The 16,240-nt window shown below is 42.5% G+C and overlaps 1 protein-coding gene across 4 annotated transcripts in view; it reads right to left on the bottom strand.

Annotated features, from left to right (window-relative positions):
* Window positions 1-1,854: 1,854 nt before the first annotated feature.
* Window positions 1,855-16,240, bottom strand: part of USP45 (ubiquitin specific peptidase 45) — a 1,582,349-nt gene continuing 1,567,963 nt past the window's right edge. For all 4 annotated transcript variants that reach the window (XM_085611114.1, XM_085611117.1, XM_085611116.1 and 1 more), the window contains one exon: window positions 1,855-2,634. In XM_085611114.1, the coding sequence (XP_085467240.1) occupies window positions 2,513-2,634 (122 nt within the window). In that variant the 3' untranslated portion in view covers window positions 1,855-2,512. The remainder of the gene's footprint in view (window positions 2,635-16,240) is intronic.

The raw sequence follows: 16,240 nt of genomic DNA, 5'->3' as shown, positions 1-16,240 counted from the left end.
AAGACAATGATACTCTGCCGAATTTGCTACAGAATATTGGAAAACAGAAGTGGAAGAATACATACAACCACCCAAAATAAAGGAAGTAATACATTTAATTTAACAAACTTGAAACTAACTGAATTCAAAATGTCAAATTATAAATAACTAACCAAATACGCTATTTTTTCATGTCCTAAACTTTAGAAACTACAAAAAATTCACTACACCATCGACAAACTACAAACCCCCCCCAAGAAACTCCAGCAATCAAAAACCTGGAAAATGGCACATAAAAAGTAAATTAAAAACAGTACTAAATATCAAGTCAACCTTAAATGCTAAAATGAAATCCCCCACCCCTACTAGCCACCAAAAATGCTTTGTACATCTAGCTCTAAGTGTAGAATATGCAACAAACAGCCAATTTGTATTTCAATCAATCAGTACATTTGTAGAGCGCTTCTAGTCACTTTTGAGGGTATCCAGGCTCTGGCAGGGTCGAGTTGATTAGCCAAATAGCCAGGTCTTATGGGTCTTTTGGTACTCTGGAAGAGATGGGAAGGTCTGGAGATGAACGGGTAGCTTGTTCCATGTCTTCGCTGCAAGGTAGGAAAAGGAGCGACCTCCGCATCTGCTACATCTTACACTAACTTAGACATTAACTGACAGACAGATACACACATTCACACAACCAGTCACTCACCCATACATTCACTGAGAAACCTAATCATTCAATTATACAGTCAGTCATGCTAATTTCTAACTATAACATCCCTGAAACCTATGTTTTTTTCAGTGAATTTCCAAGATTTTTTAACTAGCAGTCACGTTTGCAGAGTGGTGGAGAAAGGGGTCTGGGCATCCGACCAGCTCTCAGGAATTCCGTTGTATAGGACTTACAGGCGGTACTAGAAGGGCTTCTTGGCCCCCAGGGTTCCTCTGCAGTAAAGTGGGCTTCATCCCCCAATCAGTAGTGCGCCTGGAGGGGCGTTTGCAGAGTGGTGGACAAAGGGGGCATGGCCTCCGAAGATCTCTTAGTAATCCCACTATGTGGGACTTTCTGGAGGTAAGAGGAGGGGTAGTTGGCCCCCAAAAAACGTCCTTGGAGGCCAACTACCCCTCCTATTACCTCCAGTAAGCCCCACACAGAAGGATTGCTGAGTTCTGATAGAAAGCCATGCCCCCTTTGTCCACCACGCTGCAAACGCGCTTCCTGGTGCGCTTTTGGTATGGGGATGAAGTCTCCTTCGCTGCTGGGGGTCCTTAGGGGCCAACTAGCCTACCTGTTACCTCGAGTAAGTCCCACACAGTGGGCTGGCTGAGAGTTGGTCACAGGCCACGGCCCTTTTTACACCACTCTGCAAACGTGCCTCTTGCTTTTCATGTTGTCAGGGAACAAGCTAATATGAACAATTTTACCAAGCCACTGGTAATAGAGCAATGGAAAGTGCTGGAACTCTCATTCTGACACCTCCTTTACCAAACTTCCTTTTGACCAATAAAATATCCATGGAGAATTCGAGTTAGACTTAGGGCCTGATTAAGAACTCAGTGAACGGGTTACTCAGTCACAACAGTGACAGATAGCCCATCCTCCGAAATATAAATCTCATAGAATATAATGGGATTTATGTTTCGGTGGACATGATATGCGTCACCGTTATGACGGAGTAACCTTTCCGAACAGTTCTAAATCAGGCCCTATGATGAGTGTGCTTCCTTCATCGAAATGTAAGTAAGTTTGAAAATACAAACTAAATGGAACAAGCATGTGTACTACTTATAAAATACTCATAGCGGAACATGTGGCTGGTATGCACAAGACATAGACAAAGAAAGATACAATGTAATAATAGGGCCGCCTGACAAGAGTTAGATAGTTAACTTTGTGGCCTTTATTGCAAATTGAAAAGTAATTCAACTTCATATCTTCTGATCATTTTAGAAAATTACACAATCTGCAAATATTATCTTATGTATTACTATACATCCATTTACTATGCATGTAATCATGAGAATTTTGTGAGAATTGCTGGTTTACTATAGCACCTGTATCAATAAATCTCACTATGATTGGCGTTTGTAAACTTCAAGACGACATACAAAATAAATTCAGCTCCGTTTATAAAATATAAATATATAGTATTGATTTTTGCTAATTATATAGTACATTTGCTGAAAAATTAAATTAAAAGTTACTTATAAGAACAAATACAGTTTAAAAAATTTCTGCCACTGAGTGAGCCATTGCAAAACGGTTTGTAGAAGCATGAATTTGAAAATGTTATCTCCAGTTTAACATTTAACTAGAGACAAAATGTGTCACTGTTTACTATTTCCAGTTTTTAAAAACCAAGCACTCCGAATACTGCCACAAAATGCATTATTTAAATAAGTGAATGTAGTCATTTTACAGTGAAAGCATCCAAGAAAATAAGTCACTTGTGTTACCAAAAGATGACTTTCAAAGAATAAAAGCAGCAAATTGTCTTTCTTTACATGCCCACTTTTTTTTAAAGTTAAGCTGCCACTATTGCAATCTCTCATAGAAAAGCAGGTATGCCTGTGAATTTAGTACTCGGGATTCAGAAACTGTCTGCACGTGGGTGTCGCTGACGTAAACCCACTGGCCAGCTGGAGTCTCCTTCAAACCTGTAATGAAGATACAATTAGGTTATAGATGATTATTCAGTGTAATTTGTCATAAGTGAAGTGTGAGAAACACCAACATCGCTTCTTGGTAATATGTAACAAATTACTTGTTTTGGTGCATATATCTTGCCTATTGAAAGGTCCATACTAATATAGAGAAACCTAATAACTCCAGAAAAACCCCTGCTACTAAAATAATTCTGCAAGGTTCTGGCAGGAATCGAGACAGAAGTGCATACCAAAGTTTATAAAGAGTAATACTGTGATGCCATGCAAAGTTCCTGGGTCAGTAATTTCAAACAAAGCAAGTGTTCGTGTGACCTTGGATCTAGGTAGCAGGCAGAATTTCTGCAAGTGATTTTTTAGGTTGAGCCTAGATTCAGCGCGCATGCGCTGCTCTGCCAGACTTGCTGTATTGGAGTATGGAATAGAAGCCCTGCCCACTCTCCGCCCATATTTGTCATTGGCTTGTGCTGTTGTCCTTCGTAAATGCAAACTTCTGATTGGTTAATATTCTTGTTAGTCCCTCCTTGTCTTTATCTGTAACCTGCCATGGCTAATGGCCCCTTTACTTCGGTTGTTACACTGTACGTGTTATTTAGCCTTGTAAGCACTTTTTTCTTTATTGAGTTTCTCTTACTGCAAGCACCACGTGCTTAGCTTACATTCAGCGCACCATGCGCACTACCTGAACAATGGCGGCAGCCCACCTTGCTGCTGCAGGCCTTTGTTTGTGTTGCTCGCCCGCATTCAACTTAAAGTATATATATATTTTTCAAAGCGCACCCTTCCGCGACTTTACTATAACGGCGGCCGCGCTCCTTTATTTATAGCGGTTTGCCGTACTTACATTGACGGAGTATTTTTTTAAAAGCGCATCCGTGCCACGCTTTTCCTTTAATGCCGGTTGCGCACCATTATTAATAGCTGCTCGCCGTCTATACAATAAATATTTGTTTTTAAAAGCGCACCCATTCCACGCTTGCTCTTTCACTTTAATATCGGACATTAATGGCGGCCGCACCCCGTAGAAAGCCTTGCTGAAATTATTAAAACTGTAAGGAAGTGGCGTGCTAATACACATGCGCGCAATTGGACACATCAGCAGTATTTACCTGTGGCAAAGAGGGGTCGCAGACTCAGTTAACTGTACAGGAGGGGTTGCAAGGGGCATTGAAAGCTCTATATAAATATACATAACATGAAAATCGTTTTTGGGGCGCTTTATTTCGAGCTACAAATACATACATAACTGGAATTTTCGTTACAAATGGGATCAGGCTTAAAGTCCCAACCAATCACTTTATTCGAGCTGTGCCATGAGTTGCACAACCCACTGCAAGCTTCCCGACATTCCTGCCCAGTAAGCTGCCAGCTTGTGACTTGCTTGCTGGTTAGTAGCTACTGGGAGCAAAGAGAGAAACGCAGTCTGTGCCAGCGGAGTTTAACTTATGTGCTGCCATTAAGAGAAGGTTTTTCAAGAAAGACAATAATGATTTTCAGATCCTGGCCCCCCTTTGGCGTGGCTGCGGGGTCTGGCAGAGGAGGGGCACAGCCCAGCCACTAAGGAAACAGCTGCACCCTGCACGTACTCACATTTGGTAGCTGCGTGTGTGGAGAGTGGTGCTAGCGTGTGAACACCTCGGCACAGCAGAAGCCAAGTGAGTGACTGGGGCGTGGATCTGGCATGCGTTGTATTTTACCGGTACACTGTGAAAGGGTGACGGGTGGGGCACGCATGATTGTAACAAGGGGTCTATGGTACTAACTGAAGTTAATTTCTTAAGCTGTGTTCGTAGTGAAAATGGTTAATCCTCCTTAGTGACAATCTGTAATGTGAAGTCACGTTAAACTCTTGTGTTATGTGTCAGGAGCCCTTTTTTCTTGCGCAGGAACAGAGATGCCTTTTCCCAACACCACCTCCAAGAACCACCAACGCAGCACTATGAAAAGATGAGTTAATGCCTTCTCCGGAGGGGGTAGGGGGATTGGATAAAATAACAAAAGAGAAGAGAAGAGACTGCCACTGGTTGACTGCTTCCTGTTGGGTCTTCTTTCTGTTTAACTGGCTTCTGGTTGGATCATTCAGGAGGCTGAATAAACATTAGACTATTAGTTTTATTTAATCTCCTTCCTCTAAATAACCTTAGTCTTATATTATTAGCCCCTTCTACATACCAGCTTGTAAACCCAGTGTTGCTTCTCTTCTATTGGACAGCTATCTTTTCTGCTCCGTATCTCTCTTCTAATTGTTCCTAATGTTAACACAAAAAATTAGTGGTCTTTTCTTATACCTCACAACAATCTATTAGATTCCCTGAAACTAAGTCATACCTATCTTCTACACAGGAAAATATCATTTATAATATTCTTTTTCTTTTTTCACAGGAACTGTTCGTAGAAAGATGAACTTGGGTTGTACCACAACACTATTCCTTATTTACATCATAAAATTTACACGGTGTGACTTTAGACTCAAAACTTAGCTCTGGTTCTTCTCATGGAACTTCGAACTCTTCACTGACTCTTCAGTCAAATGTCTCTCAGGAATTGGAACAGGCGCGCCACACAGACGCGTGACTCTCTGACGAAGGTTCTCCTCCTAAAACAGCTGACGGGTTTACTGTTGCGAAACTCCAAACTCTTTTGAACTGCGCATGAGCTCCAGCTGAACACTACCTCAGGAGCGGAAGGCTTGAGGTGGAACTACACACGCAGACACGAAATCCAAAACTGCCACGGTTCAAGACAAGGGTATTTAGGAATCTCTTCCTGTCAGGAAACTACGGGAAATGCCCTCACTAAAACTAACTCGGACTCAAGGATGCTGCTAGGGTGACGGGTTCAGGTGAAGTGCGCCAACGTTCTAAGTTGCGCGCTTCTCATAGAGTTCTGGAGCAACGAGAAAGACTAGAACGCTAACTCCTCCGGAGCGTCGGCCATCTTAAGATTCCATACTTCCCAGGCCTTACTCCACGTCAGAGTTCTTAGGGTCTTTGTGTTTCTCATTGGTTGATGGGCACTGATAGTGCAGATCGAAGGCTTCTTGTCGGTAATGGTTCTGACAGTACCCCCTCTCAAAGGAGGTCCCTCCAATCTAGGCTTCCGAGGAAATTTTAGATGAAAGGATCGTATCAAACGGGGGGCATGGACATCAGAGCATTTCTCCCAAGATCGTTCCTCTGGACCATAGCCTTTCCAGTCCACTAAATAGTAAACTGTTCCTTTAGATCTCTTAGAGTCTAGAATTCTTTTAATCTCAAACTCAACTCCTGATTCTAAATGCACAGGTTTAGGAGGAAGGTCCATTCTCACATCTGAGGATATTTCTTTTAGTAAGGAAACATGAAACACAGGATGAATCCTCATTTCAGGTGGTAAGGTCAAACGGTAAGTCACTGGATTGATTACTTTCTCTATGGGGTAAGGACCTACAAATTTTGGTTGGAATTTTCTATCTCCTTTGAGTCTAAGATTTTTAGCGTTTAACCAAACCTTGTCTCCTACTTGCAGTTTAGGACCTTCCCTTCTTTTCCTGTCAGCATATTTCTTGTATGTCTGCTTGGCTTGTATTAAATTATTAGTGGCAGTGTGATGGACTTGGGCTAAATTTTGTACTATTTCCTGCACGGCTGGGACTGAGATTTCTTTACCAATTACAGAAGCATTCGGATGCCTACCATAATTTAGATAGAAAGGGGAAAAACCCGTAGAAACATTTTTAGCATTATTGTGTGCGAACTCTGCAGCCCACAAATACTCTGGCCAATCCCCTTCTTGATCTAACAAAAACATCCTTAAATACTGTTCTAGTTCCTGGTTGACTCTCTCAGTTTGCCCATCTGTCTCCGGGTGATAGCTAGTGGAATATTTGGTTTCTACTCCCAAGCTGTCCATGAAGGCCTTCCAGAAGCGAGATAGGAACTGTGAACCCCGATCTGAGATAATCGCTCGGGGAACACCATGGGCTCGCACTATGTGTATGCCAAATTGGTAAGCCAGTTCTCTAGCCGTTGGAAGCCCCTTTAGTGCAACAAAATGCGCCATCTTGGTGAATGCATCTACAAATACTAATATGGTGTTAAAACCCTGACTGGAAGGCAAGTCCACTATCAAATCTACAGTAACCGTGTGCCAGGGATGTGGGGGTGTGGGCATAGGTTGGAGATACCCCCTAGGTGACTGTCTCTCCGATTTTCCTCGCGCACAGATCCCGCAGGCCTTCACATGAGAGTGAATGTCCTTAGTCATTTGTGGCCACCAATAGTTTCTTTTAATCAGGTCTTCAGTCTTTTGAATGCCCTTATGCCCGGCTAATTTGCTCTCATGATTGTTCTTCAAAACTAATTGTTGAAGCTCTAGAGTAGGCAGATACAGTTTTTCTTCATGCCAAGGTAGTCCATGTTGAATCTTTCGGAAAGGTTCTTGCTCTGCCCAATCATGCATTTCTTTCTGTGACATTGCTCCAGCTACCCTTTCCTCGAAGGTTTCTTGACTCACTGCCCCAAGTATTTGGTGCTCTGGAATGATTGTCTTTGATTCTTGGTCGCCTTCAGGCTTTTCCATTGTTAATCTTGACAGGGCATCAGCCTTCCCATTCTTAGTTCCTGGTCGGAAAGTGATCACGAAATCAAAATCCGCGAAATACAACGACCATCTCAGCTGTCTCGGGGTAAGGGTTTTTGCAGATTTCAGGAATTTTAGGTTCCTATGGTCAGTGAACACGGTTACAGTATGTCTCGCTCCCAACAGATAGTGTCTCCACTCCTGGAAAGCGTCCTTGATCGCCAGTAGCTCCTTTTCTGTGATGGTGTAGTTAACTTCAGCTGGTGTTAATGTCCTCGATCTGTAAGCCACTGGGTGGAGTTGTCCAGTTTTCTTGTGTCGTTGAGAGAGGACTCCTCCAATTGCTAGATCCGAAGCATCCGTCTCCAAATAGAAAGGTTCGGTAGGGTCTGGATGTAATAGAATTGGTGCGGAGGTAAACTCTTTTTTAAGTGACCTAAAGGCTTCTTCTGCCTCCTCAGACCACTCAAAAGGAACCCCCTTTTTGAGCAATCGAGTAAGAGGAACTAGCTTGTGTGAAAATTCGTTCACAAACCTCCGGTAAAAATTGGCAAAACCAATGAAGCTTTGCAATTCTTTCACACAGCTTGGAGATTTCCATTCTAGAACTGCCTTAACCTTCTTAATGTCCATCGTGATTCCAGCCGGCGTGAGCACGAATCCAAGAAATTCCACCTCTTTTACACTAAATGCACACTTTTCCAGTTTAACATACAAGTGGTTCTCCTTCAATTTTTGTAGAATTTTCTTCACCTGGCCTGGATGTTCTTGTTCTGTTCTGGAGTAAATCAATATATCGTCGATATATACTATGACGCATTGATCGATGTACTCACTCAAGACACTATTTATAAAATGTTGGAAGGCTGCTGGTGCGTTGCATAAGCCGTAAGGCATGACCTGGTACTCGTACAAGCCTAGCTTTGTTCGGAACGCCGTTTTCCACTCGTCCCCTTCTCGAACCCGGATCAGGTGATATGCCCCTCGCAGGTCTAGCTTCGTGTAAATCTGTGCCTCCTTTACCTGGTCTAACAGCACAGAGATGAGAGGAAGAGGGTACCGATTCTTGATGGTAACTTTGTTAATGGCTCGATAGTCTATACAGGTTCTTAACTCGCCTTCTTTTTTGGGCACAAAGAATAAAGGGGAGGAGACCGGAGACTGGGATGGACGGATAAATCCGTTGGCCAAGTATTTCCCAATGTATTCCTTCAAGTGTTCATTCTCTTTCTCTGTCAAGGCATACACTCGGCTACATGGTAATTGAGCGCCTGGCTCCAGATCTATCCTGCAGTCAAATGGCCGATGTGGCGGTAACTTCTCTGCCTCTATCTCGTTGAACACTTCCTCGAATTCCTTATATTCAGATGGAACTTCACCAGTGTGGATCACACACACTGAAACTTCTTGTTCACTCAAGGAGGTTGCTGGTCCTGATTCCTTAGTTTCCACGAGATGGTCAAAACAGTTGCCCTTACAGAATTCTGAATTCATGCTCACTGTTCTCGCTCCCCAATCGATGCTTGGATTGTGTTCCGTTAACCACAGCAGGCCCAATATAATCTGGAACTGAGGAGCATCGATTAAATTGAACTGGATAAGTTCGCGATGTTCCTCTTGAAAGGTCAACTCTACTTGTTCCGTGTGACTAGTGATCGGTCCGGAGGAAAGATTAGTTCCATCTACGGCTCTTACTGGTTCACTTCTTGACTTCAAGATGGGTCTTAGTCCGACGCTGGCTGCATATTTGATATCGCAGAAGTTTCCTGTTGCCCCTGAATCAATCATAACTGACACCTCAGTTAAAATGACATTCCTGAACTTAATTTTCATTGAAATTACAAGGTGGGGAGATGAAGACTGTAAAGTGTTCGCGATATGATGTTCTTCTGGAGTTGCCTTATCCTCAGCACCTACCAACCCAACTCCTCCTATTGGTGGTGCGTGGAGTTTTCCTTCTCCTTTGAGAACATTTTTGGCTTTTTTGGACAAATTCTGACGAAGTGTCCACTTCCTCCACAATACAGGCACAAATTATTCTGCCGTCTTCTCTCCTTCTCCTCCTTGGTCAGAGGACCCCTAACCACTCCAATCTGCATAGGCTCGGTTCCAGATTGACTGTCTGGTACTTTCGTTGAGTCATTCTTAGTTCTGTCGAATCTCGGTATGCTAAATTTGAAATCCTTTCGCTTTTCACCCCTCCTCTCACTTTGACGAAAATCGATTTCCAAAACCAAATCGATTAAGGCTGAAACGTCGGTAGGTCGATTTGGAATTTGGGCCAAAACATCCTTCAATTCGTCTTTTAATCCACGATAGAAGACTGCTGCTCTTTTACATTCCGGCCAGTCCGTTTCCACCACCAACTTATTGTATTGAGCTAGATATGCTACAAGATCCTTGTTCCCCTGCTTTAATTCTAAAAGTTCATTGTCTGTGGCTTGAGAAATCTTTCGGCGATCAAATATCCTCAAAAATTCTTTTTTGAAATCTTCGAAGTGATAAAGAAGAGCATCGTCTCTGGTGACTAAGGGCATGGACCAACTAGCGGCATCTCCGCTAAGGTATGACAAAATAAAGGCCACACGGGACTGTGCGTCTGGAAAAATCGAAGGACGACACATGAAGTGCAGGGAGCATTGCGTCAAAAAGATTTGAGCCTTCTGAGGATCACCACTGAATCTTTCTGGAGGGGCTAGAGGAATAACAGGAGAAAGTGAATGGACTACATGTGTGGCTACACTAGAAGTGGAGTGCTCACCTTCTGTGTCTGGGAATTTCAAACTGGATGTCGGATTAAAACTGGAAATTTTTGCTGCCAGCTCGACTGTTTCCCTCCTTGTGTCCATTACCTCCTGTCTCAAACCCCTGTTTTCCTCCCTAACTGCGGCTAATTCTTTTTGTATTATGTGTAAGACCTCTCCTAATTTTTGCAACTCCAAACCTTCAGCCCTGTTCGGGCGCAATCAATACGTGGGCACTTCACTCTGTCAGGAGCCCTTTTTTCTTGCGCAGGAACAGAGATGCCTTTTCCCAACACCACCTCCAAGAACCACCAACGCAGCACTATGAAAAGATGCGTTAATGCCTTCTCCGGAGGGGGTAGGGGGATTGGATAAAATAACAAAAGAGAAGAGAAGAGACTGCCACTGGTTGACTGCTTCCTGTTGGGTCTTCTTTCTGTTTAACTGGCTTCTGGTTGGATCATTCAGGAGGCTGAATAAACATTAGACTATTAGTTTTATTTAATCTCCTTCCTCTAAATAACCTTAGTCTTATATTATTAGCCCCTTCTACATACCAGCTTGTAAACCCAGTGTTGCTTCTCTTCTATTGGACAGCTATCTTTTCTGCTCCGTATCTCTCTTCTAATTGTTCCTAATGTTAACACAAAAAATTAGTGGTCTTTTCTTATACCTCACAACAATCTATTAGATTCCCTGAAACTAAGTCATACCTATCTTCTACACAGGAAAATATCATTTATAATATTCTTTTTCTTTTTTCACAGGAACTGTTCGTAGAAAGATGAACTTGGGTTGTACCACAACACTATTCCTTATTTACATCATAAAATTTACACGGTGTGACTTTAGACTCAAAACTTAGCTCTGGTTCTTCTCATGGAACTTCGAACTCTTCACTGACTCTTCAGTCAAATGTCTCTCAGGAATTGGAACAGGCGCGCCACACAGACGCGTGACTCTCTGACGAAGGTTCTCCTCCTAAAACAGCTGACGGGTTTACTGTTGCGAAACTCCAAACTCTTTTGAACTGCGCATGAGCTCCAGCTGAACACTACCTCAGGAGCGGAAGGCTTGAGGTGGAACTACACACGCAGACACGAAATCCAAAACTGCCACGGTTCAAGACAAGGGTATTTAGGAATCTCTTCCTGTCAGGAAACTACGGGAAATGCCCTCACTAAAACTAACTCGGACTCAAGGATGCTGCTAGGGTGACGGGTTCAGGTGAAGTGCGCCAACGTTCTAAGTTGCGCGCTTCTCATAGAGTTCTGGAGCAACGAGAAAGACTAGAACGCTAACTCCTCCGGAGCGTCGGCCATCTTAAGATTCCATACTTCCCAGGCCTTACTCCACGTCAGAGTTCTTAGGGTCTTTGTGTTTCTCATTGGTTGATGGGCACTGATAGTGCAGATCGAAGGCTTCTTGTCGGTAATGGTTCTGACATTATGTTACTATATATTTTGTTTTTTACTGTATTGCTATTTGTACCCCTTATGAGGCTTAAAGTACCTTCTTGGATAGTCCATTTGAATTATTTATGTAGCGCTTCATACATCTAGCTAGGTGGCTCCAATTTGCATCAAGTTCCTGTGCACCCATGAGAGTGTTATGTTATGCCATGCTATGTCATAGCATGTCATGCCAGGCTGTGTTATGATGGTAATGTATGGTGTGCTATGTTATGGAATATACCAGTGGTTCGAGTTGCGCTTGGCAGTCCGGCCACCTATACTGAATCTAGGGGGTTTGGCGGGTGCAGAAGCCTGTGTACGATGTATAGAAGACAAGCCTACTCATACACGGCCGACTTCTGCAGCTATTATCTATCACTCATGTCTAGAGGAGTGTGGTTCAGTTGCTCCAACACGTAAGAAGTTAGAGAATTTTCTTTTTTTGTCTTTCAGTTTATATAGCGCGAACTTGACCTGAAGGTATTAGAGCGCTTTACAGGAGCACCGATTACGTTAAAACAAGGACGCATTTATTTTTGGTAGGCATGGGGAGATTAAGCGATTTGCCCAGAATCACAGGAAGCTGAGCAGATGCCGAGGCTTGAGCCTGGTTCCCCAGCATCAAAGTCAGCAGCTCTAGCCGTAATGCCCCAACCTCTCCCCAATCATTTACCTGCCCTTGCTTATGACCGGCAGATATAACACCGTACTCACCAACTATGCAGGATCAGCTTTGATGTTGTGTGGGGAATTCCCACGTTTCATTTTATTCTCTGTTGTGAGGTGAGGAAATATTCCACAGCATTACATGATATCAGGTAGGGTAGTTCTGTAGTCTAACATTTTATCCTTAATGGCAAGTTGGAACATCCTATAATCTTTCTTTTTTTTAATTTTTGTATTCAAAGATGTGTAATATATGTTATTTAGTATAATCTTTGCATTGCATGAAAGCTACCGCAAGGTGTTTCTTTTATCACTAAAGGCAGATAGGATAGGCCTGTTTACTCCCCATTGCCTCTAGTCGCAGGTATATAGCTCTGTTGGTGATTGCAGATTGGATTTCCTTATGTTATGTTGCATCTCCTTTCAAGGTAGTTAGGTTGGCCCTGTATTCTGCAGTATTCATTTTAATGGGTGGGGCTAGTTTGCTCTGCTAAGAGGTAAAACAAGCCTAAATTCTGTAGCATCTCGTGGAATGGCGTTATGGTAGCCCTACATTCGGTGGTATAACTTTTCATGAAAGGTAGAAAAGTGTTCTTTTATCTCTTATCCTGGCAGATTGGAGGTGCTGCATCACCTTTAGTGGCTGGTAAACGAATTATTTGGTCTACATTCCTGTCTCCATTTGCAGCTGTGACCATGATCCCTTACAGCCACAGCTTTAAGGGAATCTGTCTGCAGGCCTTAGTTACCATACTTAACCACAGACTTTGTTATGATTATTATTATTTATATTGCGCGACGAATCATCCCGAAGGGATCTCTCGGCGTCTGGGAGGCAAGCAACATACATAGAGAGTCCTCAATCAAAACAGCCAGGTTTTGAGATGCTTCCTAAATTGTGCCAAATTGGGACATGCTCGCAGATCATCTGGCAGACTATTCCAGTGGGCGGGGGCTAGATGAGAGAATGAACACCCTCCCATCTTGGCTTTCCTGATTCTACACGTGCGAAGCAGCTTTTGACTGCCAGATCTCAGGTGGCACCCTTGAATGTACCATTCAAGTTTTCTAGTTAGATATGCAGGTCCCAGTCCCTGCAAAGATTTGAAGACCAAACATAGGAGTTTAAAGACTGATCTTTTCCTAATAGGAAGCCAATGCAGTTGTCGCAACAGAGGTAATGATGTTCGTGCGGGCTTGTTAAGGGCAAGGCACGCTGCTGTATTCTGGACGACTTGCAGCCTTGATAACAGATCTTCTCTAATCCCTACCAGTAGAGAGTTCCAATAATCTAGTCTACTGACTAGAAGCACCTGAATGAGGACTTTTCTGGTATAGAGGGGAATCCACTGGAAGACTTTTCTCAGCAAGCACATCATACCAAAGCACTTTTCAAGGATTGTTTTTACATGCTCCTCCATGGAGAGTCTGTTATCGATCACGATGCTCAAGTTTTTAGCAAATTTATTTAGGAGTGGGGGCTTCCCCCAGTTCCACAGACCACCACTCCGTGGTCCATAGCTCCTCAGCTTTCCCAAACAGCAGAATCTCTGTTTTATTGGAGTTCAACTGTAGGAAGTTCTTGCTCATCCATGTGGCTATTTTTAACATGCAGCTCTTAAATTTTTCTCTGGTCAGAGCGTGGCCCTTTTCTATGGGGAATATCATCTGGGTGTTGTCCGCATAGGAGATCGTTTGGAACCCGCAAGATCTAATGATGGGGGCCAGAGAAGACACATAGATATTGAACAAGGTGGGACTTAGGATGGAACCTGCTGGTACCCCCTTCTCCACATTGTGCTCTGTCGGTCAGAAAGCTATGCATCCATTTTAATGCCGATTCTCTGACACCAATCTCTCGCAGCTTATTCAGAAGGATTCTGTGAGAGATGGTGTCAAAGGCTGCCGACAGATCCAAAAGGACTAACATCGTAGGAGTTCCCTCGTCCAGTAAAATCCTTATCGAGTCTGTTACCTCCGTCAGAGCAGACTCAGTGCTGTGACTAGCACGGAAACCTGACTGCGAAGAATCTAGCAGGTTATTTTGTTCCAGATAACCCGAAAGTTGTTGATTAATCAAGGTTTCCATGATTTTTGAACAACATGGGAGAAGAGAAATGGGTCTATAGTTTTGTAGGTCTAACGGGTCCGCTAATGCTTTCTTAAGCAGTGGCTTGATGTAGGCCTTCTTCCATTTTGAAGGCAACGAAGTTGTGTCTAATGATAAATTACAGACTTCCATAATTGGGTTAGACAAGGCCAGTGCCAGATCTGAGAGGAGGAGCCACATCTAGTGGAGAGCCTGACTTAGTGTGTACCAGCAAAGCACACACTTGCTCGGCGGTGATAGCTGAGAAGGTCTCTAGACTGGGGGAGAGAGGATCTTCCGGGGGAGGTGTTAGTGCCTGGACACCTCTTCCGATTCAAATGAGTTATACATTTTGTCGATCTTCTGTTTAAAATATGTGGCTAAATCGTCACATAGCACCTGCGTGGGTGAAAGGGAGGAGTTGTTGGCTCTGGGATTGATGAACTCCTTAAGAATCTTAAAGAGCTCTTTAGAGGAGCTGTTTGCTTCGGCAATTTGCATACCCATTCGCAAGTGTTAGAACTTTGGTTCTAACACGTGCCTTTGGCCACCCTAGACCCCTTACAACTTTCGGTTATGTTCACTATTTCGCCACCCCAGCACGCGGCAGAGGCAATCATGTATTCATGACTCACACTACATGACCCAGTGTGTAGTAATTTTATAGGTATTCAATCCCTAGCGGCATATGACCCAGGCTATGTTGCATGACTAAACATTTATAATGTCCCAAAGTGAGACCAATTGCATAGCAAATGGTTGTTTGTCTCTGGAAAGACTAGGTTGATAAATAAAACCAAGTAATTGAATAAAATAGTAAATATGAAAAGTATAAATAACAATATTGCGATAGAAAACAATAACAGAAGGCCGTAATGCTGCCAAGGTATGGCAACTACAATATGTAAATCAAAATTCAGATTATGAAAAGGGAGTTTTCCAAGATAACAGCTTCTTGTTGTGTGCAAAATTATAATTTGCTAGCGCAACTGCAAAATTCATGATTTCATGACATTGCAAAATTTTCATTTCAAGTATGGAATTGTTTAAGTAAACCATTTATGCAGAAAAACCTTCTACCCCAGTATACGGAAAACAATAAAATTAACAAAACGTGTCTCTGTAGTATAATTTTCCGGCAAAATATTTTTGATGATAGCAACAAATCGAAGAGTACTGACAAAGTTGGCAAGTTAATGAAATCAGCCAGTATACAAAACCTTGGTACATATTTACATGCAGAAGGTACATTCATGGATCGCATGAGTTGCGGGTATTACAGTAAATTAATAACACACTTCCTTCTGCAGAGCAATGTTTACACACACATATGGGAAGCAGAAAAAAGTGACCAATCTTCAAGGAATCGGGGACTAAGTGGTGCATAACATTAACCTGCATGGGGAAGATTAGATCTGGAGAGTTGCCGGATTCTTGTAAGGAGCCTACGGGTTCTTCATAAAAATCAAAGGCCAACAATACCTAATGTCAACAGTTGAACAACAAACTGTCCAACCAAGAAATTAGACATATCATAGGCACCAAAGCAGGTAGCAAACTGGACCTTTTTTTTATTACTCTACCCCCATTGGCTTTGTTAGATTGTATTCCTATTTCAAATTGTAATTCTGTACTATTCACATGGTTTCATGCACAACAGGCCGCAAGGCTGAGAGTGTTTAATAATTATTTTTTTAAAAAAAATTTTATTGAACAGAGCAGAGCAACGACATAGCATCCATATACAGAATACAATTTATATTGACAAGGTGTTACAAATACAAAGACACAGTTATTGAAACCTCTAAAAAAAAATATTAAATAGCCTTCCCATCTATTTTCCTTCCTTCCTTTATGTTACTAAAAGTAATAATCAGAGATCTCAACCATGTTTAAGAAGGGACATAATATACTAAACAACAACAATAAAGTGCTATAGGGAAAGATATAATATCTGTAATAGTGTGCAGCAATTACATAAAGAAAAGTGCTAGTGCTTCTCGAGTATAGTAATTTGAAAAAAAGTGCTAGTGCGTCCATTTATAAAATATTGAATAGCCTTCCCATCTATGTTCCTTCCTTCCTTC

The sequence above is a fragment of the Triturus cristatus genome, chromosome 6, assembly GCF_964204655.1.
Source record: "Triturus cristatus chromosome 6, aTriCri1.1, whole genome shotgun sequence".
Lineage (NCBI taxonomy): Eukaryota > Metazoa > Chordata > Amphibia > Caudata > Salamandridae > Triturus > Triturus cristatus.
This window is presented reverse-complemented; position numbering and strand designations above follow the sequence as displayed.